The sequence below is a fragment of the Mauremys reevesii genome, linkage group 25 (genome assembly GCF_016161935.1).
Source record: "Mauremys reevesii isolate NIE-2019 linkage group 25, ASM1616193v1, whole genome shotgun sequence".
NCBI lineage: Eukaryota > Metazoa > Chordata > Testudines > Geoemydidae > Mauremys > Mauremys reevesii.
Window position 1 is genome coordinate 12,640,488 of NC_052647.1, and position 20,495 is coordinate 12,660,982.

General features: G+C 58.3%; 2 protein-coding genes across 2 annotated transcripts in view; both read right to left on the minus strand.

Annotated features, from left to right (window-relative positions):
• ICAM5 (intercellular adhesion molecule 5) overlaps nt 1-17,432 on the minus strand; it is a 59,586-nt gene extending 42,154 nt beyond the window's left edge. Inside the window, exon 1 of the mRNA XM_039514117.1 lies at nt 17,290-17,432. The gene's annotated coding sequence lies outside the window, so the exon portion shown is untranslated. The remainder of the gene's footprint in view (nt 1-17,289) is intronic.
• Nucleotides 1,057-10,639, minus strand: LOC120391244 (intercellular adhesion molecule 5-like). Its single transcript, XM_039514722.1, has 7 exons — nt 10,564-10,639; nt 9,950-10,222; nt 8,596-8,787; nt 8,016-8,294; nt 6,827-7,105; nt 2,699-2,941; nt 1,057-1,265 (listed from the first exon to the last, which is right to left on the minus strand). Exons 1-7 carry the CDS (start codon nt 10,637-10,639, stop codon nt 1,057-1,059), a joined length of 1,551 nt encoding a protein of 516 aa, XP_039370656.1.
• Nucleotides 17,433-20,495: the final 3,063 nt, after the last annotated feature.

The window sequence follows — 20,495 nt, forward strand, 5'->3', positions numbered from 1 at the left end:
CCCTTAGTTAGGTCCATCTGGGGGCCCCAGGGAGGCCACCGCCCCGTTGGGAAGCCCAAGCCCCGTCGGGGCCCCTCTCCATTTCCCAGCCAGCTTCCAAACTGAAACTCCCCCCAGCTCCTCCTCCAGCCTTTGTGTCCGTTGTCCAGTTTCCCGGGCAGAGGTGTCACCTGGGTTCACATGTTACATGCTCAGGTGTCCTCCCTTCCCCAATGCAGCCAGTCCCAGCAAAACTCCCCTGCACCCTTCCCAGGCCAACGCTCCCCACTCAGCATTCAAATAACACATCAAGAACATTCCCACTTTGTCACACCGTCATTGACCTCCTGCCCCCTCCCGCCCCGGCCGAGGAGCACAGACCCTGCTCCCTGCCACGCCGCGCCCAGCTCAGCCCCACAGGAGAGGGAGACCTGGTGTCCCTGAGTCTGCGCCGTGGCTGGGGATACAGGGGGTGAGGGGGGACGTAGGGTCTTGAGATTCAGCTGATCCGAGTAACGGTCTCCCCGGCCCGTCTCAGTGCACAGACCCGGCGATCCCAAAGCCCGTCTGGTTAGTGTCGAACCGTTTTCACAGTGATCCCGTGGGTCCCTTCGCACGCGCCCCGGGCGGCCGCGGCCCCAGCTGGGGCAGGGCTCGTGTGCGGCTCGGAGGCACCTTCCCCATCGCTAGGAGAAGTGGTTAGAGGCAGCCGTTATCGCCGTTCCCCTCCCGGCACAACTGTTCCGACTTAGTGTTTCCTGCTGCGCCTGGGGGCTCCCAGCCACCTGCTTCCCCAGCGGGGCAGAGCTCAGCTGCAGCCAGACGTCCCTCCGGCCAAGGACATGGGAGATTCCAGCCCTGGACGTCCTGGGGTGTCTGCCCCGCTCCGGGCGCCTCCCTCCCTCTCCAGAGAGCAGCTGGGGTGTGCAAGGGAGGGCCCCGGGCGCCAGCGCAGAGGCCATGAACCGCCAGGCTCCTGGCACTGCCCAGCATCCCAAGGGTTAACGGGGCCGCCCCGTGGGCGAAGGGTAAAGCAGCAGCGAGGAGCCCCAGGGCTCCGGGTCCTGCACTCCAGGCCTAGACGCTGTGCTCCACAGCAGGTGTGTTCTGGGCGGCCCCATTCAGGCTCATCTGCTCGGCCGGCTTGGCCTGCTTGGCCTGCTGCTGTCGGAGCCGGTACTTGCGGATTCTCTTGGAGCGATAGTACATGTAGCCCCACGCGGCTAGTCCGGCCCCAGCAGCAGCCGCAGCGACCAGCCCCAGGACCAACGGCAGGATGTCGAAGTCTGTGAAAGAAGGAGCGAGGCTGAGCAGGACTAAGAGCTGGTTCAGCCTCGTGGGGTGGGCAGTGGGCTGGGACTCAGGACACCTGGGTTCTACCCGCCTCAGCCACTGGCTTTGGGCAAGTACCTCACCCGCTCAGTGCCTCAGTTTCCCCTGCCACTCTCTGCCTTTTAGATGGTGAGATCTCTGGGCAGGGACTGTCATGCTGTGTCTGTGCAGCGCCCGGCGCGACGGGGCCCTGATCTCAGCCGGGGTCTGGGCAGCGCCTGGCCCGACGGGTCCCTGATCTCGGCTGGGGTCTGGGCAGTGCCCGGCCCAACGGGGCCCTGATCTCGGCCGGGGTCTGGGCAGCGCCCGGCACGACGGGGCCCTGATCTTGGCTGGGGTCTGGGCAGCGCCCGGCACGACGGGGCCCCAATCTTGGCTGGGGTCTGGGCAGCGCCCGGCCACGGGCCCGATCTCGGCTGGGGTCTGGGCGGCGCCCGGCCCGTCGGGGCCCCGATCTCGGCCGGGGTCTGGGCAGCACCCGGCCCGACGGGGCCCCGATCTCGGCCGGGGTCTGGGCGGCGCCCGGCGCGACGGGGCCCCGATCTCGGCTGGGGTCTGGGCGGCGCCCGGCCCGACGGGGCCCTGATCTCGGCCGGGGTCTGGGCAGCGCCCGGCCCGACGGGGCCCTGATCTCAGCCAGGGTCTGGGCAGCGCCCGGCCCGACGGGGCCCTGATCTCGGCCGGGGTCTGGGCAGCGCCCGGCCCGACGGGGCCCTGATCTCGGCCGGGGTCTGGGCAGCGCCCGGCCCGACGGGGCCCTGATCTCGGCCGGGGTCTGGGCAGCGCCCGGCCCGACGGGGCCCTGAGCTCGGCCGGGGTCTGGGCAGCGCCCGGCGCGACGGGGCCCCGAGCTCGGCCGGGGTCTGGGCAGCGCCCGGCCCGACGGGGCCCTGATCTCGGCTGGGGTCTGGGCAGCGCCCGGCCCGACGGGGCCCTGAGCTCGGTTGCTGTTCTGTCATATGACACATAATTAGGAGGAGGAGGAGTTGGGACGAGATGAACCTGAGAACCGCCAGGCTGCAGGACGCTGGACCCATCCCCGCTCGCTCCGGGGTGGGAGTGATGCCAGGACGCACCCCCTGAGCCTGGGGGTGGGGGTTGTGCCCTGGCGAAGCCCGCAGAGCACAAGCTCCACCGATGGACCGGCCAGACGGGATCACTGGGGTCTGCCAGTCTGACCTGCTGCAGGACGCCAGAGCAGAGAATGGCAGCCCGGATCCCCGTACTGAGCCCCACGGCTTGGGGGGGGTGTTTGGGCTCCTAAACCCCATGGAAAGTCAATGGGGTTTTACCTGAGACCCATTCACTTTTGCTCCTAAATCCCCTTGGAGCTCTGGAATCCCCCCCTCCGGGTCGCCTGCTGGAGGCTCCACCAAAGGCCACTTACACTCCACCTGGACGGTCACATCCCGGCTGACCCAGCCGTACGCGTTGGATGCGTTGCAGTGGTAGGTCCCGGCGTCCTCTCTGCTGACCTGCCGCTGCACCCCGATGCTGACGGACACCCCGTCCCTCGTGCACTCCACGGCTGGCGCTGGGTTCCCCCGGGCCAGGCAGGAAAAGCTCTGCTCCGTCCCCTCCTTCCAGATCCACTCCCTGGGGCAGCCGGAGTCGTCCATCCTGGGCCCGTCTGGAAGTGAGAGGGGGCGGTTGGTTACGCTGCCCAGTGCCAGGTAGCCCCATCTCCTGCCCTCCCCCCAGGCTGCTGCCAAGGACGGCGGCTCTCCCCTGCCACAGGAGCCTCCTCGCTGGGCTCTCCCCACCGCCCTGCCTGGCGCCAGCAGCCCTGCTCTGGGGCAGCACAGGGGGCCCTGCGGGCAAGGCAACAGCCTGGACTGGGGAGCTCTGGGGTCAGGCTCTGCCTCTGCCATGGCCGCCCGGAGTGACCCTGGGTCTGAGCCAATGGGGCCCTGATCTGGCTCGGGGTCTGGGCAGCGCCTGGCGCGACGGGGCCCTGACACCCTAATGCTAAGAACTGATCAGACCCTTCCTGCTTCTCCACATGGGCACCAGTGATACGGCCAGGAATGACCTTGAGCGGGTCACTGCAGACTACGTGGCTCTGGGAAGAAGGATGAAGGAGTTTGAGGCACAAGTCGTGTCCTCGTCCATCCGCCCTGTGGAAGGAAAAGGCCTGGGTAGGGAGTGTCGAATTGTGGAAGTCAACGAATGGCTACGCAGGTGGTGTCGGAGAGAAGGCTTTGGATTCTTCGACCATGGGATGATGTTCCAAGAAGGAGGATTGCTAGGCAGAGACGGGCTCCACCTAACGGAGAGAGGGAAGAGCATCTTCACAAACAGGCTGGCTGGCCTAGTGAGGAGGGCTTTAAACTAGGTTCACCGGGGGAAGGAGACCAAAGCCCTGAGGTAAGTGGGGAAGTGGGATACCGGGAGGCAGCACGAGCAGGAGAGTGCAAGAGGGGCGGACTCCTGTCTCAGACCGAGAAAGCGGGACAATCAGTGAGTTATCTTCAGTGCCTAGACACAAATGCAAGAAGCCTGGGGAACAAGCAGGGAGAACTGGAAGTCCTGGCACAGTCAAGGAACTATGATGTGACTGGAATAACAGAGACTTGGTGGGTAACTCACATGACTGGAGCACTGTCATGGATGGATATAAACTGTTCAGGACGGACAGGCAGGGCAGAAAAGGTGGGGGAGTTGCATTGTATGTGAGGGTACGTCCATACTGCCCGCCGGATCAGCGGGTAGAATCGACTTCTCGGAGTTCGATATATCGCGTCTCATCTAGACGCAATATATCGAACTCCGAACGCGCTCCCGTCGACTCCGGAACTCCACCACTGCGAACGGCGGTGCCGGAGTCGACGGGGGAGCCGCGGACTTCGATCCCGCGCCGTGAGGACGGGTAAGTACTTTGAACTAAGGTACTTCGAGCTCAGCTACGTTATTCGCATAGCTGAACTTGCGTACCTTAGTTCGACCCCCCCCCCCCTCAGTGTAGACCAGGCCTAAGAGAGCAGTATGACTGCTCAGAGCTCCGGTAGGAAACTGCAGATAAACCTGAGAGTCTCTGGATTAAGTGTGAACAACAAGAAAGGAGAGCAGCAGAATACGGACCCTGGACTTCAGAAAAGCAGACTTTGACTCCCTCAGGGAGCTGATGGGCAAGGTCCCCTGGGAGAATAACATGACGGGGAAAGGAGTCCAGGAGAGCTGGCTGTATTTTAAAGAAACCTTATTGAGGTTGCAGGAACAAACCATCCCGATGTGTAGGAAGAATAGTAAATATGGCAGGTGACCAGCTTGTCTTAACAGTGAAATCCTTGCTGATCTTAAACAAAAAAAAGAAGCTTACAAGAAGTGGCAGATTGGACAAATGACCAGGGAGGAGTATAAAAGTATTGCTTAGTCATGCAGGAGTGAAATCAGGGAGGCCAAATCACACTTGGAGTTGCAGCTAGCAAGGGATGTTAAGAGTAACAAGAAGGGTTTCTTCAGGTATGTTAGCAACAAGAAGAAAGTCAAGGAAAGTGTGGGCCCCTTACTGAATGCGGGAGGCAACCTAGTGACAGAGGATGTGGAAAAAGCTAGTGTACTCAATGCTTTTTTTGCCTCTGTCTTCACAGACAAGGTCAGCTCCCAGACTGCTGCCCTGGGCAGCACAGCATGGGGAGGAGGTGACCAGCCCTCTGGAGAAAGAAGTGGTTCGGGACTAGTTAGAAAAGCTGGATGAGCACAAGTCCATGGAGCCGGATGCGCTGCATCCGAGGGTGCTAGAGGAGTTGGCTGATGTGACTGCAGAGCCATTGGCCATTATCTTTGAAACCTCATGGCGATCGGGGGAGGTCCTGGATGACTGGAGAAAGGCTAATGTAGTGCCCAGCTTTAAAAAAGGGAAGAAGGAGGATTTGGGGAACTACAGGCCAGTCAGCCTCACCTCAATCCCTGGAAAAGTCATGGAGCAGGTCCTCAAGGAATCAATTCTGAAGCACTTAGAGGAGAGGAAAGTGATCAGGAACAGTCAGCATGGATTCACCAAGGGCAAGTCATGCCTGACTAACCTAATTGCCTTCTATGAAGAGACAACTGGGTCTGTGGATGAGGGGAAAGCGGTGGATGTGTTATTCCTTGACTTTAGCAAAGCTTTTGATACAGTCTCCCACAGTATTCTTGCCGGCAAGCTAAAGAAGTCTGGGCTGGATGAATGGACTATAAGGTGGATAGAAAGCTGGCTAGACTGTCGGGCTCATGGGATAGTGATCAATGGCGCGATGTCTAGTTGGCAGCCGGTATCAAGCGGAGTGCCCCAGGGGTCAGTCCCGGGGCCGGTTTTGTTCAATATCTTCATTAATGATCTAGAGGATGGGATGATTTGCACTCTCAGCAAGTTTGCAGATGACACTAAACTGGGAGGAGTGGTTGATACGCTGGAGGGTAGGGATAGGATACAGAGGGACCTAGACAGATTAGAGGACTGGGCCAAAAGAAATCTGATGAGGCTCAACAAGGACAAGTGCAGAGTCCTGCACTTAGGATGGAAGAATCCCATGCACTGCTACAGACTAGGGACCGAGTGGCTAGGAAACAGTTCTGCAGAAAAGGATGTAGGGGTTACAGTGGACGAGAAGCTGGATATGAGTCAGCAGTGGGCCCTTGCTGCCAAGAAGGCTAATGGCATTTTGGGCTGTATAAGTAGAAGCATTGTCAGGAGATCGAGGGACACGATCATTCCCCTCTATTTGACATTGGTCAGGCCTCATCTGCAGTTTTGGGCCCCGCACCAGAAGAAGGATGTGGAAAAGTTGAAAAGAGTCCAGTGGAGGGCAACAAAAATTATTAGGGGCTGGAGCATATGATTTACGAGGAGAGGTTCATGGAACTAGGATTATTTAGTCTGCAGAAGAGAAGAATGAGGGGGGATTTGAGAGCTGCTTTCAACTACCTGAAAGGGGGTTCAAAGAGGATGGAGCTCGGCTGTTCTCAGTGGTACCAGATGACAGAACAAGGAGCAATGGTCTCAAGTTGCAGTGGGGAAGGTCTAGGTTGGATATTAGGAAATGCTATTTGTCTCAGAGGGTGGTGAAGCACTGGGCTGGGTTCCCTAGGGAGGTGGTCGAACCTCCTTCCTTAGAGGTTTTTAAGGTCAGGCTTGACAAAGCCCTGGCTGGGATGATTTAGTTGGGGATTGGTCCTGCTTTGAGCAGGGGGTTGGATTAGAACCTCCTGAGGTCCCTCCCAACCCTGATATTCTATGACTCCGTGACCCAGTGCATTTCTCTGGCCTCTGCTGCACAGGAATGGCCGCCCCAGGCCGCAGGCACAAGAGAGTCACTGTCCCAGCCGAGTGCGTCTGAAGAAAAGCTTGTGGGAGTGGAGGGGGAGGATGGGCCGGGAGCCCTGGGTTCGAGTCCTTGGCCGAGGCTCTGGGGGGCTCAGCAGACGTGTGAAAAGGGGTCGTTGCTTCCTGAGTGCAGGGGGTGAGCGCAGAGCGTGGCCGGTGGTGACGGGGCCGGAGCAGCACCGACGACAGAGCCGCGGCCCCTCTACTCACAGAGGACAGTGAGCCTGGCGGACGTGCGTTTCACGGCGGGGATGCCTGAGCCAGGCCTTGCTTCACACGTGAACTCCCTCCCGTCGTCTTCCTCGCCAGCCTTCAGCTGGAGCTGCACACGGGGCTGGGCGGGGGCGCTGGAGACCAGGACTCCCTTGGCGTCTCTGAGCTGGAGCAGGACGCCCTGGGGGTCGGCCTCAGGGGAACGGCACGTAACGGTCACGCTGCTGTTAACGACGGGTCGGGACTCAGTCACCTCCAGGACAGGCTCGGGGAGACCTGCAAGGGACCAGGACAGAGCTGCTGCTTGGCCCGGGCTGCTGATCCCCCTCCCAGGGGCCGCACGCTGGCTCCCCGGCAGGACACTTCACTCGAGAGCGGACGGGTGAGATGGTCGAAGCCAGCCGGGGGCTGGACACACCTGGGCCGTTCGTTAACCCCCAGACCCCGAGCGGAGTTAGGCCCAGATCCCCTGGGAGTTAGGCGCCCAGTTCCTCCACGCATGGATTGGTACCTAAATCCCCATGGCTCCCCCCCGCCCCACCTCTCCCCTCCAGCTCCAGCCGGGGAGGGCTCCGTTCTCTGGCAGCGCCCGCTCCTCATGCCCTGCGTCAGGGTAGGAACCTGCCTCTCCCCAGCGGGGCAGGCCGGGCCGGGGGCAGACTGACCCCGGTCTGCGCATGGCTGGGGGGCTCGGTGGCCTCGCCCGCTCCCTTCCAGCCCAGCGCGGCTCTGACTCTGGAGCCGCTGGCAGGAACTCCCTGGCCTGGGCTACGCAGCCTCTCGGCCGCGCTGGCAGAGGTTTGTTGGGAGCGCCTGTGTGGAAGGGGAGCCAGGTCAGAGCCCCCCAGAGGGGCTGTCGGGGGACGAGTCCCAGGCCAGGCTAGGACTGGGCGTGGGAGCAGGGAGGGGATCTGGTGCGGGGAGACCCGTGGGAAATCGGGCCGGGGGGGCTGAGTTCTGCTCTGGGCTTGGGGCGAGTTTCAGCCTGAAAACTCCGATGGAAAGTCCAGGGGCAGGAACCGGCGTGAACTGAACCCAGCCCCCGCGGGAGCTGAACCCACAGAGATCTGCCCAGCCCCCGCGCCAGCCCAGCCCACAGTGCAGACGTCACCCGCCGAGCCCCCCGAGGCGCCAAAATCTGGGCAGGCCCCGCTCTGGGCGCGGCCGGGAGCCCCCAGACACTCACTGTAGACGAGAACGCTCTGCCCTGCGGATCTGGACACGGGCCCCACGGTCACGGTGCAGTTCAGCTCGCGCTCTCCCGGGGACAGGGACCAAACCTTGCCCTCGGCGGCGGCCATGTCGCCCGATGTGGTGACGGTGAGGTTCAGGCTCTCTCCCCCGAAGGACAGGGTGAACCGGGCCTCTCCCGCGGCGGGGAAGACCCCGGCCACCCCACAGCGGGCGGGCGCCCTGGTGCCCACCTCGATATAGCGGGAGGTTTGGAGCTGGGGCTCTGGGAGATCTGCAGCAGGCGAGAAAAACCATGTCAGCAGGGGGTGCAGGGAGCTGGGCAGTCAGGCAAAGCCCCTGTGTCCCCTGAACCGCCAGCACCCGGAGCGGTGTGTCTGGCACCCAAAGCGAGTCTGCGGTGCATGGAGGAGCAGCGGGCATGGCACATGGAGTGTGTCTCTGGTGCATGGAGCGGTGTGTCTGGCACCCAAAGCGAGTCTCTGGTGCATGGAGGAGCAGTGGGTATGGCACATGGAGCGTGTCTCTGGTGCCCAGAGTGGTGTGTCTGGCACATGGAGCGTGTGGGAACTCACCATAACCCTGGAGCTCCACCGCGGAGGAGCTGTTTTCGAAGTGGGGCCCGTGCGGCGTCAGGTCCAGGGCTGCGTGGCAGGTGATCTCCTGCCCGTGGTCCCGTTGCTGAGGGGTGATCTCGTGGGTCACTGTGACGTTGCGGGTCGGTCGGTGTGGTTCTGGAAGGTCTCCGTGTGCAGGGTCCGTCCCCCCTGGCGGAGGGTCACGGTGAGGTGCGTGACAGGAGCCACGTTCAGAACCCGGCACGTCAGGTTATAGGCCCGGCCCAGCTCCATCTCGGGGAGCGACTCCAGCACCACCTGCTCCGGCAGCCCTGGAGCCAGAGGGGGAAGCACCCGAAGGTGGGTTAATCGGATCCCGTCACCCGGGTGCTGCTGAAAGGCGCCGCTGGGGGAAGAGCCTGGAAGGTGCATCCCCGCGCCCCAGGCCGGCTGAGCCCTGCCCCGGAGGGGACCCTGCTGGCGGCGAGAGCCAGGCTCAGACTCGCTGACCGGCCGGCAGGGCTCTACGTGGGGCAGGGGGTTGGGATGTGGATTCCTGCCCTGCCAGGAGCCGGACTGAGCCCCCCCAACTCCTCCCACCCAACGGCTGCCAGAGGGGAACTACCCGCAGGTGCTGCCTGGCTTCATGGAGCGGAGCCGGTGTCCCCAGCGGGGAAAGGCCTGTTCCCTGCCCCCACCCCGAACCAGCCAGTCCCCTGCCTGGGGCCGGAGCCCAGCTCTGTACCCTACTGTCCGCCAGCGACTTTCCCCTTCCTCCAGCGCTGCACCGCACCAGTGTCAGTGGCACAGAAGCCGCCCCAGGCCCACTGCAGCTGGGAGCCAGCGCGGGGTTACCATTATCTGAACTTTCAAAGAAGAGGACACTCTTGGGGAGGGGGCAGACTCGCCCCTATCCACTCCCTCCCACTTCCCGCCCCCTGACTGGCCCCCACAGAGCCCCCAACCCATCCAACCCTCCCCCCGCTCCCTGTCTCCTGATCGCCCCCTCTGGGACCTCTGCCCCTAACCGCCCCCTGGGAGCCCACCCCATATCTAAACTTCCCTTCTCCTTGTCCCTGACTGCCCCCTCCTGAAGACCCTCCCCCCCGCCCAGAGTGCTGCCGGCGTGGGGCGCTGAGGCTGCAGGGAAGAGGGGAGCAGGGGAGGGGCTCTGGCTGCTGGAGGCCCCTATGCAAGCGGCTCAATCCGGCCCGGCCGCTCTGTCAGCCGCGCCGCGCTCTGCATTGGGCGGGAAATCCCGGAGCTTTTGAGATTTTTATAAAGTCCTCCCAGACGGCTATTTAAAACCCCAAAATCTGGACATATCCGGGATAATCTGGACATATGGTAACCCTAAGCCAGCGGCACTTACGGTAAGAGGAGATGTTTGCAGCCACCACACTCGTAACTCCACTGCAGATGAAGTAGCACTGAGGGACCGACACCCACTCTGTGATACCGACGAGGAGAAAGGCCGCCCACCCGGGTCCACCTTTACTATCGGTTTTGATGAGCGAGGTCTCCAGGCCGCCCCTGGCGCCAGGATCCTGGCACGTGTGGCTGCAGTTTATCCAGACGGACCCTCCGTGCTCCACCATGGCAGCTTCCGGTGAAACGCTCACCTCAAACGAGCCCTGCGCGGCCCCTGAAACGGCAAACAGATCTGTCCCGCTGTGGCTACACCTCTGGGGGATACAGCCCAGTGGAACTGAGAAAACAGAACATCAAACCCCACTCCCCTCCCAGAGCCAGGGAGAGAACCCAGCTGTCCTGGCTCCCAGACCCGCCCTCCCGGTCTGCTCTAACCACTAGGCCCCACTCCCCTCCTAGTGATTCTATCAGAAGGCACCTTCATTAGCAATGAGTAAAACAAATCGATGTCACTGCGGGGCCAGTGGGGGGCTCCCAGCCCCGCCCCGCCCGGCCCCACTAGCATTGCCCTGGGGACACGCAGCCTGAGCCGGCGAGGGGGATGGGGGCACTTACCCGGCAGCGCCAGGAGAAGCAGCAGCCATGCCAGGGAGCCCCCGGGAGAGGGATGCTGGAGCCGCTGGGGTCTCATGGCTGAGGAGAGAGGGACGGAGAGAGCAGGAGTCGGGGGAGCCGGGCTTGGGTTTTCCGTCGGTACCCTGGGGCCTGGTCCAACCCCCTGCAGTCAATGGGAGTCTTGCCAGGGCCCCGCCTAGGCCCTGGGCTCTGGGCAGGGGGGTGGGGACTGAGTCGCTGTCACTGGAAATGCGGGGATGGTGCACAGGCACTGCCAGGGCGGCTCAGCCCAGGGCCCATCTAGCCCGGTATCTGGTCTGCAACGGAGCCCAGCCTCAGCTGCTCCAGCCTCAGCTGCGAGACCTACGGCAGGAGGACGTGATGGGAACCCAGTGGGGACAGTTCCCTCCTGATCCCTGCTAGTTAGAGATCAGCCCAGCCCCCGCCTGCCAGCTCTAACCACCAGCCCCCGCTCCCCTGCTAGAGCCAGGGAGAGAACCCAGGAGTCCTGGCTCCCAGCCCCCCCCCATCTAACCCACCAGCCCCCACTCCCCTCCCAGAGCCGGGGAGAGAACCCAGGATTCCTGGCTGCCAGCCCGCCCTGCTCTAACCCACCAGCCTCCACTCCCCTCCCAGAGCCGGGGAGAGAACCCAGGATTCCTGGCTGCCAGCCCGCCCTGCTCTAACCCACCAGCCTCCACTCCCCTCCCAGAGCCGGGGAGAGAACCCAGGACCTTACCCCCAACAATGGTGGTGCTGGCTGGAATGGCAGAATGAGGGCGCAGCCTGTGGGGAGCGTGTGCGGAGCTGTCTGCTGGGTGAGATGCAAAATGCAAATGCAAAATGCTCCACTTAGGAAGGAACAATCAGTTCCACACACACAGAATGGGCAGAGACTGCCTAGGAAGGAGCACGGCAGAAAGGGATCTAGGGGTTATAGTGGACCACAAGCTAAACATGAGTCAACAGTGTGATGCTGTTGCAAAAAAAGCAAAGGTGATTCTGGGCTGCATTAACAGGTGTGTTGTGAGCAAGACACGAGAAGTCATTCTCCCGCTCTACTCTGCGCTGGTCAGGCCTCAGCTGGAGTGTTGTGTCCAGTTCTGGGCACCACATTTCAGGAAAGATGTGGAGAAACTGGAGAGGGTCCAGAGAAGAGCAACAAGAATGATTAAAGGCTTTGAGAACATGACCTAGGAAGGAGGCTGAAAGAATTGGGTTTGTTTAGCTTGGAAAAGAGACGACGGAGAGGGGCCATGAGAGCAGTTTTCAGGTATCTCAAAGGGTGTCACCAGGAGGAGGGAGAAAACGTGTTCATCCCCTCTAAGGACAGACCAAGAAGCAATGGGCTTAAACTGCAGCAAGGGAGGTTTAGGTTGGACATTAGGAAAAAGTTCCTAACTGTCAGGGTGGCTAAACACTGGAATAAATTGCCTAGGGAGGTTGTGGAATCTCCATCTCTGGAGATATTTAAGGGCAGGTGTGAAGGAGCAGGGGCTGTCTGTGTGCTTGGTAGGCAGAGACAGGTATGCAGCTGTAACATGAGCCTGGCCTGGGGGAGGGGAGGTCTCACCTCTGGCTGGAGGTAGACAAAAGGGAACGGGGGAGTGGAGGCATTCCTGGGTTTTGGGAGCTGGGAGGTGGGTTTCAGGGGATCCTAGGCTGGGATCCAAGCACCCTGAACCCCCAGAAAGGCCAGATCGAGGGGTCCTGGCTCTGAACACAAGCTGGGCTGTATCCTGTGTTCCGGTTGTTCAATAAACCTTCTGTTTTACTGGCTGGCTGAGAGTCACTGTGAGTTCAGGAAGAGGGGTGCAGGGCCGGACTCCCCCACACTCCGTGACAGCAGGTTAGATCAATGTCTATCCGGGATGGTCTAGACAGTATTTGGTGCTGCCATGAGGGCAGCGGACTGGACTCGATGACCTCTCGAGGTCCCTGCCAGCCCTAGAGTCTATGAATCTATGAATCTATGAGATAAGGGGACGTCCCAGGGAGCCGTCAACTGGCTGACAGCCCTGGGCACGGAGCTACCTCCCTGGCCCTCGCGGCCGCCTCTAGCTGCCCTGCCCCGGGGGTGCGCCCGCAGGACACGGAGCCGTACCCGAGCCAGCTTTGCTGCAGCTCTCGCGGACGCCCCAGCGGGGAAGCCGTGGCAGCAGGGCCGTGCCCGCCGGGACCTGCGTAATTCCAGGGGCGGCTCCAGCCCGTGGGGCTGCAGCGTGACAGTGACGGGCGCTCCCGTGGCTCGGTGAAAGCCGGCACGGGGCCGTCGGCCCACGCGGCACTGGCACCTCTGGCTGCAGCAGACATCACGGGGCAGTGCCCTGGGGGCTTCCACCAACCGGCTGCGCTGAGCCCCAGCCAGAGCCACTGCTTGGAGATGGGGCGCACTGGCAGCCTGCTTGTCACTCCGGGTGAGAATTTGCTAATTTGTATCCTACCTATGGGGTGTGCTAAGCTCAGTCTGCAGGTTCTGTTTCAGTTGCTTAGTGATCTGCTTTGTTCTGTCTGAACCACTTAAAATCTGCTCTCGGGGTTAATACATTTGTTTTGTTTCTGATTAAACCCAGTTGATGTAATTTCTACTGGGGGGGGAGAAGTCGGGATCGTCTCGCGTCACATTGAGGAAGAGGACGGATTTTGTGTGACCCACACACCACCTGGCTGGGGGCGGGGGGGTCTGGCCCAGCTGGTGGCACCTAGCGAGAGAGATTAGTGAGTTTGTTTAACAGCCGATTGGCTTCTAGCTCCTGCCCTAGCGGCTCCTGCCCTAAGCTCCAGCGGCCCCAGGTTCGATCCCAACACCCGGGTCTGTGGGCGTTACGCTTGCACTGTGCAGATTTTTCTATACAGGGCAAGCCAGTATTATTTCGGGTTTGTCTCCCAAAGGGGTGTGCCCGTGAGTGCTGGGGGAGTCCTCTCACCCCGAGCTGACCTCAGTCTGTGTCTGCAGCGATACCAGGCAGCTCTGTGTTCTTGGGGAACCAGGGCGCAGTATCCAGCCGGTCTGACTCATGAAGGACCCCCCCGCCCCCGCCTCTGCTTGAACCAGAACGGATCAGAGAAAAGACTTGCGGAGAGCAGTGAAGGGCGATGGGAGACACACCCAGACCCCCCTGACAAGGGTGACAGGATTAAGGCAACTCCCGTAGCCTCATGTGCATCGAAGATGGGCCAGGGCGGCATCGCCATTAGCTACAGAACGGAGACCAGAGATTGCCAGGCAAGAACCGCACTGAACTCTGGGACCAGAGGAGCAGGGAAGCAGTGCATGATGGGGGATCTCTGCTCCAGATGTTAATGAACCCACACCTGCACCCACCCAGCCCAGCAGTTATCAGACCAATTCTAGTCATAAATCCTTCACTGGGATCCAAAATAGTGAAGCCGCCTAATTGCATTGGAAGGAACATCACCCATATAGGGATCTGGGGCAAAAATCTGGCTAGGGATTGGTCCTGCTTTGAGCAGGGGGTTGGACAAGATACCTTCCAACCCTGTGATTCTATGATTCTATGATCAGCTCCTATTGTGTAGCCTAAAGAAAACCCTTGAGTCATCAGTTTACCGATGTAAGCAGAGTCAGGATGAGCTCTACCCTGACATCTGGTGGTACATTATGAGGAGTGGGCAAAGGAATTTCAGGAATGTGCATTTGCATTGGTAAACCCATTCCACTTAGCATAACACACGGCAGCATGGGATGGTTATTTTCACACTGTGGAATCCCCAATTTCTCTGTTATTGGGGCAGGAAGGAAAAAAAAAGTGCTGTTACCTTAATTATGTGAATGAGGAACTATGAGACTGCTTTATGACAGAAATGACTCAACCTACATTAAATAGTACTTGCTAGACAGGGGATATGGGTTCCAAAACCCAGTGATTTGAGAGAGGCTGGGGACAGGTATCTGTACTTGGTGGTGCAGGCTCCTTGTGTGAGCCAGAGCCGGGGGCTCTGACGGGCCAGCCTTGCCTTCTCCTGGCTGGCTGCCGGCTGATCCTTTGACGCCTGGCTTGGGAGGTGCCTCTCCCCATGTAACTGCTCAGCGCCTGGCTGGAGGGGGAGTGGCCGGGTCTGAGCCCAGTGTGTAAAACCCCTCCCCACGGCCTGGCTGTGTTGTGCCAGGCGCCCATGCTCAGCTCGCCACACGTCTTCCTGCAAGCCCTGGTGCTAATGTTACCCTGTGTAGCCCATAGGATCAGCCCGCTGGCTTGCAGAGATCCAGCTTCTCTGAGCGTTCAGGTGTTTGGTTTAGTGTAACAGGTTTATAGATTTACATAAAGGTGAGTTCGGCTGTAATGCCAGGGCCCGACAGGCCAGATCCTGTATGTTGAGCTCAGGCAAAGTTAGCAGCCGTGTCTGGGGCCTTTCACCCAGAGAGACAGATAACATGGCCTGGGGGGGGGGGTCCAAGTCTGCACCCTCAGACTGAACCGGTGCCCCACCAGGCAAGAACCGAAATAACCGGGAGAACAAAAATAGTGTGTGTGTGTGTGTGTGTGCGTGTGTGTGTGTGTGTGTGTGTGCGTGTGTGTGTGTGTGTGCGTGTGTGTGCGATCTACTGTCATTAATCTGTCTGTCCATGTCATCACTGCGCACAGACAGACCAGCCGATGGCGTACGAGACCCTAACACTGTTGTGGGTGAGAACTGAAGGTTGGGCCCAGGGGGAGGGGCCGGGCACCTGGCCCCTATACAAAGGGCCTGGCTAGAGGGGGCCTGGGCTGGTTTCCCCAGCAGGTTCTCAGTTCCAAGGGGACTGGGCGAAGCTGCTTTCCTGCAGCGTTTGCTCTGAGTTCTGTGTGGTGGGTTTTCCTTTGCACTGTAAGTCAGTTAAGTAAACTCGAAGTTCACTCTTAGCTCCAGCTTCTTCTAAGCTCTGCCCCCTCCCTCAAGACCCCCCGGGGTGGGGCTGGGCCTGTGTCTCTCACCACCGGGTTACCAAGGAAGGGTGTGAGTGTCACCCAAAGCTTTGCAGCACATAACACCGCAACACCATCGTATCTTCTGAATAGCAGCAACACAAGCGTAACTTTGTAACTCTGGTTATTTTACCATTTCATTACTACTTCAGTTCTCTTAATAGAACGTCTTTACGGCTCTATTTGTCTCAGTGGGAGCTTCCTGTCATCCCCCCGAGGGCCCTTTGTAAATTCTGTGGAGCCTGATTCGGGCCAAGAACCGTATTATCTTCTATTGAAACAGACTGGTGAGCCTGAAACCCACACGATCCAAATTCATATGATTAACCTCCTAAATCAGGCAACAGACCAGCAAGCCAGGCAGGAAACTCCAGGTGTGTCTGACAGGGGATTCCAGGCCTCTTCAGACCCCTGAGACTCTCACCTGAGGCATAAGTAAAGAGTTAGAGCAAGATTCTGTGTCTTGCTCACTCACTCTTAAGAGCACAGGAACCTGATTTCCGGTGACTGCTTCCTGTTTACGTGGTTGGACTTAACGTTTTAGCTCAGAGGTTTTGAATTTAATCTTGCAAGATAAAGAGTAACCGTGTTGTTATTTAAAGTGATACGCGCGTTTAAGGGGCTTTGCTGAAGGCTGAGTTAGAACAAATGCTACGCGTAAGATATTAGCAGTAGCATTGGGCCTGATGACCCACGCTAGCAGTGGCGGGGGCGTTGATCAATCTATGTATTAATTGCCGCCAAGAGGCCGCAGTAACTCAGAACTTGTACAGTTCGAGCTACCTTATTTCAGTCCCCTCAACTCTCCCAGGCTGCACGTCTGAGCTGCATGCCTCAGTTTCCCCCAGCTTTTTGGCAGGCCCCGACGGGAAAAGAGACCTCTCGATCAGCTACGAGCCATCGAGGGAAGAGAGGGGAACGCGCCCCCTCCCCTCTATCGTTTACTTGGGACTAATTGAACTAAGTGTAAAAACCGGTTTGGGGGGGGGTGTTTCCTGTGGTTTCTGTGAAGGGAGCCTGCAGTTTTCAGAGTAAAGAACAGCAGCGTGTTCATTATACAGGCAGGTCAACAGGGACGTTTTAGAATTGAACTGAGTTCTGTGTTATTGTTAAGGTGAGTGGAGCAAGCGCAAGAGCAGAGTTTGTTGGAGTTACCCGCAGTCTGAGTTTAGAAAACTTTGCCAGAAAAGACATTCAGGAACATGGAGAAGGTTTAAACAGCTGAGGAATAGTGAGATGATCTCTGAGCATTGTAACCCGGGGGGGTTTGTGAGTGAGGTGTTTGATGTAGAAACAGAGCAGAAAAAAAAGGCTAAACTGGTAACGGAAATAGCTCTTGAATGTCTGCTTGTGGCTTGTAGTTCGCTGGGAAAGTAACTGAATAAAAAATTAGTTACTCAGAAAAGCCCAGCAAACTTTGGCTGAGGGAGGAAAGTTATTCAGGATTTAACAAATCAGCTCCATGCAGTGTCAGGGAGCGGTCAGCACTTTTCCAAAACAAGCAGGAGTTAGAGAAAACATTAGAAGGGTCTAGGTACCAGGTACAGGCAGCAGGAGAAGAAGCACGTTGTTGGCAAGAGCGAGTGGCTGCCAGATTAAAATCACTGGATGGTATAAATCAGACCGAGGTCGGCTGTTGGAAAGAATCAAAGAGTTGGAAACAACGGGAGAAGCGTTAGAGGAGGACAAGGAATCGGATCCCATCCCTACTGGCATGGTGGAACCGACGGAGAGAGAGAAACCTGCAGGCCAATTACTAGAAGGAGGGCGAGAGAGTTCGCTCAGGCTGATACGGTACCTTTAGGAGCGGAGCTGGAGATCGAGTCTCAGGAGCCAACGGGAGTCAGGAGAGGAAGTTGGTGGTGCAGAAGCTACTAGCAGTCTGCAGATAGGAAAAGGAAGTCCCAGGGTGGCATCACAAGAGGTGAAGTTAAGTAGAGGAGGCCACTAGCGATGTAAAGGATGAGATGAGCAGAGCAAAGGGGGAGGAGATCTCCTCTCCTCTTAGTGTCCGCCCCAATAGTGAAGAGGCAGTGCCTTTAGAGACTGCGATTGTTCAGGGACTAGGAGAGGCGGTGTCACAAGTGTCACGAGTAGCTAGTGCCTGTGCTGTAGTGATCTCTAGGTTACAACAGAGAGAGATACAACAACCAGGGATGCCATTCCTGCTCCTCCACCCAATGTTACATTGGCACCAGATAGATCAGGAGACCCAGCCCCTTTGGGTGGACACTTATTGGCATTTGGGCGATCATCAAGGTTGCCTACATCCCTAGGATTTCATGGACTCTCTACACCCCCTTGGTATATGCTGGTCGCCTGGTGTACCGGTAGAACACCCTGCTACACCAGATCTTAACGGACTGAGAGATGTCCTGCATCAGTGTGGAGATCCTTGAGTGTAGGACTTAAAGGTTTTATGGAAAGTTACCCTGCTCATCCAGGATTATTTCCAGAGGAAAGTTCTGATCACTCTGATGAGGAAAATGTGGATTTGGGTAGGAGAAGTCAAAACATAGAAATTATAGATTCCAGCCAAGATCCCGATCCGGAGAGAAGATCCTCAGATTCTAATTCTGATTGCCCTGTAGCAGTTGTTACAGATATTAAGACCCTAGATCTGGTAGCTAAGCAAGTAGGGATGATGGAGGATTCGTCGGTTGCAATGCATGCACAACGTCTACAAGAAACAGCAGAAGTGTTTGGCTTACCAAGAAAGATTGGGTTAAAATCTTACGACTCACAGTGAATCGAGCATTAGGGAGAACTTTGCCACCTGCGTTTAGGGTAGGAGAGAGATCTTTTAAAGACACAGTAGCCCTGTTGGAACATAATCAGCATCTGGGGCAAGCTGGAGTGACCATCTTGTCTAATCTAAAGCAGAGACCTAATGAGTCCCGCCATCAATTTCACCTGTGGTTAAGGGCAGCATGGCACAGTCACATGAAAAAGGAAACAGATGAGCCACTGTACGTTAGCGTGTTGGTCAATAACTCTCTTCCCCATTTGCAGCAAAGGTTACCATGCGTATAACTGATGGCACGTCTTTGAAGGAGGCATTAGCCTTACTGGCCAAGGCGTATTGTCAGGGAGGCCCTAAAATAGGAGCCTGTGTTGCAATACTTCAGGAACCACGAGCTGATCGCACCGTGAGGACTGGGGGACCCCCAGGGTTACCTTCCCTAGGTACCACCCTTGGCAAAATGCCCCTCCCCCACGTAATAATCCTGGCCCTTCGAGTGGGCGTGCCCCACCACAGGGTTATGTGGTTGGACCCCCGGGAGCATGTTCCTTTCTTTTCAGATGCCGCCCAGAACAATTCACGCCTGCAGAGACCCACGTCACGGCCTCCCCACAGAGATGAGGACTCCATTGTAATGATGTAGCAGATGCTTGAGGCTGGAACTCCAAGCCGATGCTGGAAGGCCAAGACCCAGCACCCTCGAGCCGGCCGGTGGCCTCCGTTGACCCATTTCCTTCTCTCCGGTAACAGCCTCTCCTCTGCCAGAGCTGGCTGCGTCCGAAGAGCTAGAAGGAGAACCCGTCGATTATTTGTTTGCATACGCTACAGATACTCGGCCTGACGCCAACCGGCCCCGAGCGTAGTCATAGCCCCGTTAGGCAGGGATGCAAGCAGGAGACCCACAGTCTCTGCAGTGGTAGGGGGCCGCCCCAGAATTTTATTATAGATAGTGGGGCAGCAATTAGCATTGTCCACGGCAAGGATCCGAGATCCTCTTCTCTGTCATCAGGTTGTACAAAAACGCTTTCAGTTTTTGCAAGCGATCAGGTTGTTACCACACTTTCTAAACCCGCTGAAGTACAGAGAGGTCACCTAGGAAAGGTTCAGACCTTTGCGTTGATGAAATTAGCAGAGTCAAGGAGTTGCCTATTGGGAACTGATTTCCTGTACAAACAGGGAGATGTTCTTGATTTGGTTAACCCAGGGGTCTCAATTTACCTCAGGGCCAGTGCCAGGCCTCAAATCCTCCCAGCAGGCCAATAACATCGCTGAAGATGGTGGTCACGCCACCTCCTGGCCTGTTTACCACCCTTTTCCCTCGCAACCTTGGCCTCACGCCAGCGACTAGTGACGCTGCCTCCCTGGCTGACTCTGCCCGGCGACTAGTGATGGTAGCCCTGCCCTCTCCCCCAGCCAATGGGAGCGGCGGAGGGGGACGCCTGCAGCAGACAGCCGGCAGCGTGGCTGCATGGGTCTCTCCTCCACGGCTCTGCCAGCAGGGAGCCGAGCTGCCCGAGGTGAATGCCCAGGGAGGGTCCCAGGAGCAGCGGGATGGAGCGACATTGGGGGGAGGAGCATGTGACTCGGTCCTGCCCACTCCCCTCCCGGCCCCACCTTTGGCCGGCAGCCACGAGGGCCGGATGAAAGAACTTTTTAAGAAGTTTCCATGGGCCGCGGTGGGGAGGTTCTAGGGTGACCAGAGAGCAAGTGTGAAAAATCGGGATGGGGGTGGGGGGTAATAGGAGCCTATATAAGAAAAAGACCCAAAAATCGGGACGGTCCCTATAAAATCATGACAACTGGTCACCCTAGGAGGTTGTTCTTTTCTTTACAGCACCCCGTGATCGCCTTCTCAGGGCGGATTGCATCAGAGCCACCTGGCTCCAGGCTCCTTTCTCCCTGCACTTCCTCTCCGCCCAGTCCCCCACACACGCCCTTGTTCACTCTCCCTGATCGCGGGGTGGAATATTGCAAAGCTTTGAGCTTATACACGTGGTAGCCGAAAAGGTTACAAAGCTTGCAAAAGTTACAAGCTGTAAAAGGCTCTGCTAACAACGACTAACCGTTACAAAGGCTGCAAACGGTTATAGAACGTAATGATCCCACTAGCACTGACTGAAAAGTTACAAAGCTTCACAATCGCACTCTACTGGACTGAGTGGAGGCTCTACACACCCTGAAGACAACAGGCACCCAAGCTGTTCCCCCGATTCCCACTCTTGAAAACCTCACCATTAGCCAGTCCAACCCAGCCTAGCAGC

Excerpts from the sequence above, each read along its gene's own strand:
- LOC120391244 (XM_039514722.1), bottom strand. The coding sequence starts at position 10,639 with ATGAGACCCCAGCGGCTCCAGCATCCCTCTCCCGGGGGCTCCCTGGCA. Across the intron at positions 8,295-8,595 it reads GGTGGAGCTCCAGGGTTATG|ATCTCCCAGAGCCCCAGCTC; the intron begins GTGAGTTCCCAC and ends CGCCTGCTGCAG. Across the intron at positions 2,942-6,826 it reads CGCCAGGCTCACTGTCCTCT|ACGGGCCCAGGATGGACGAC; the intron begins GTGAGTAGAGGG and ends TCTCACTTCCAG.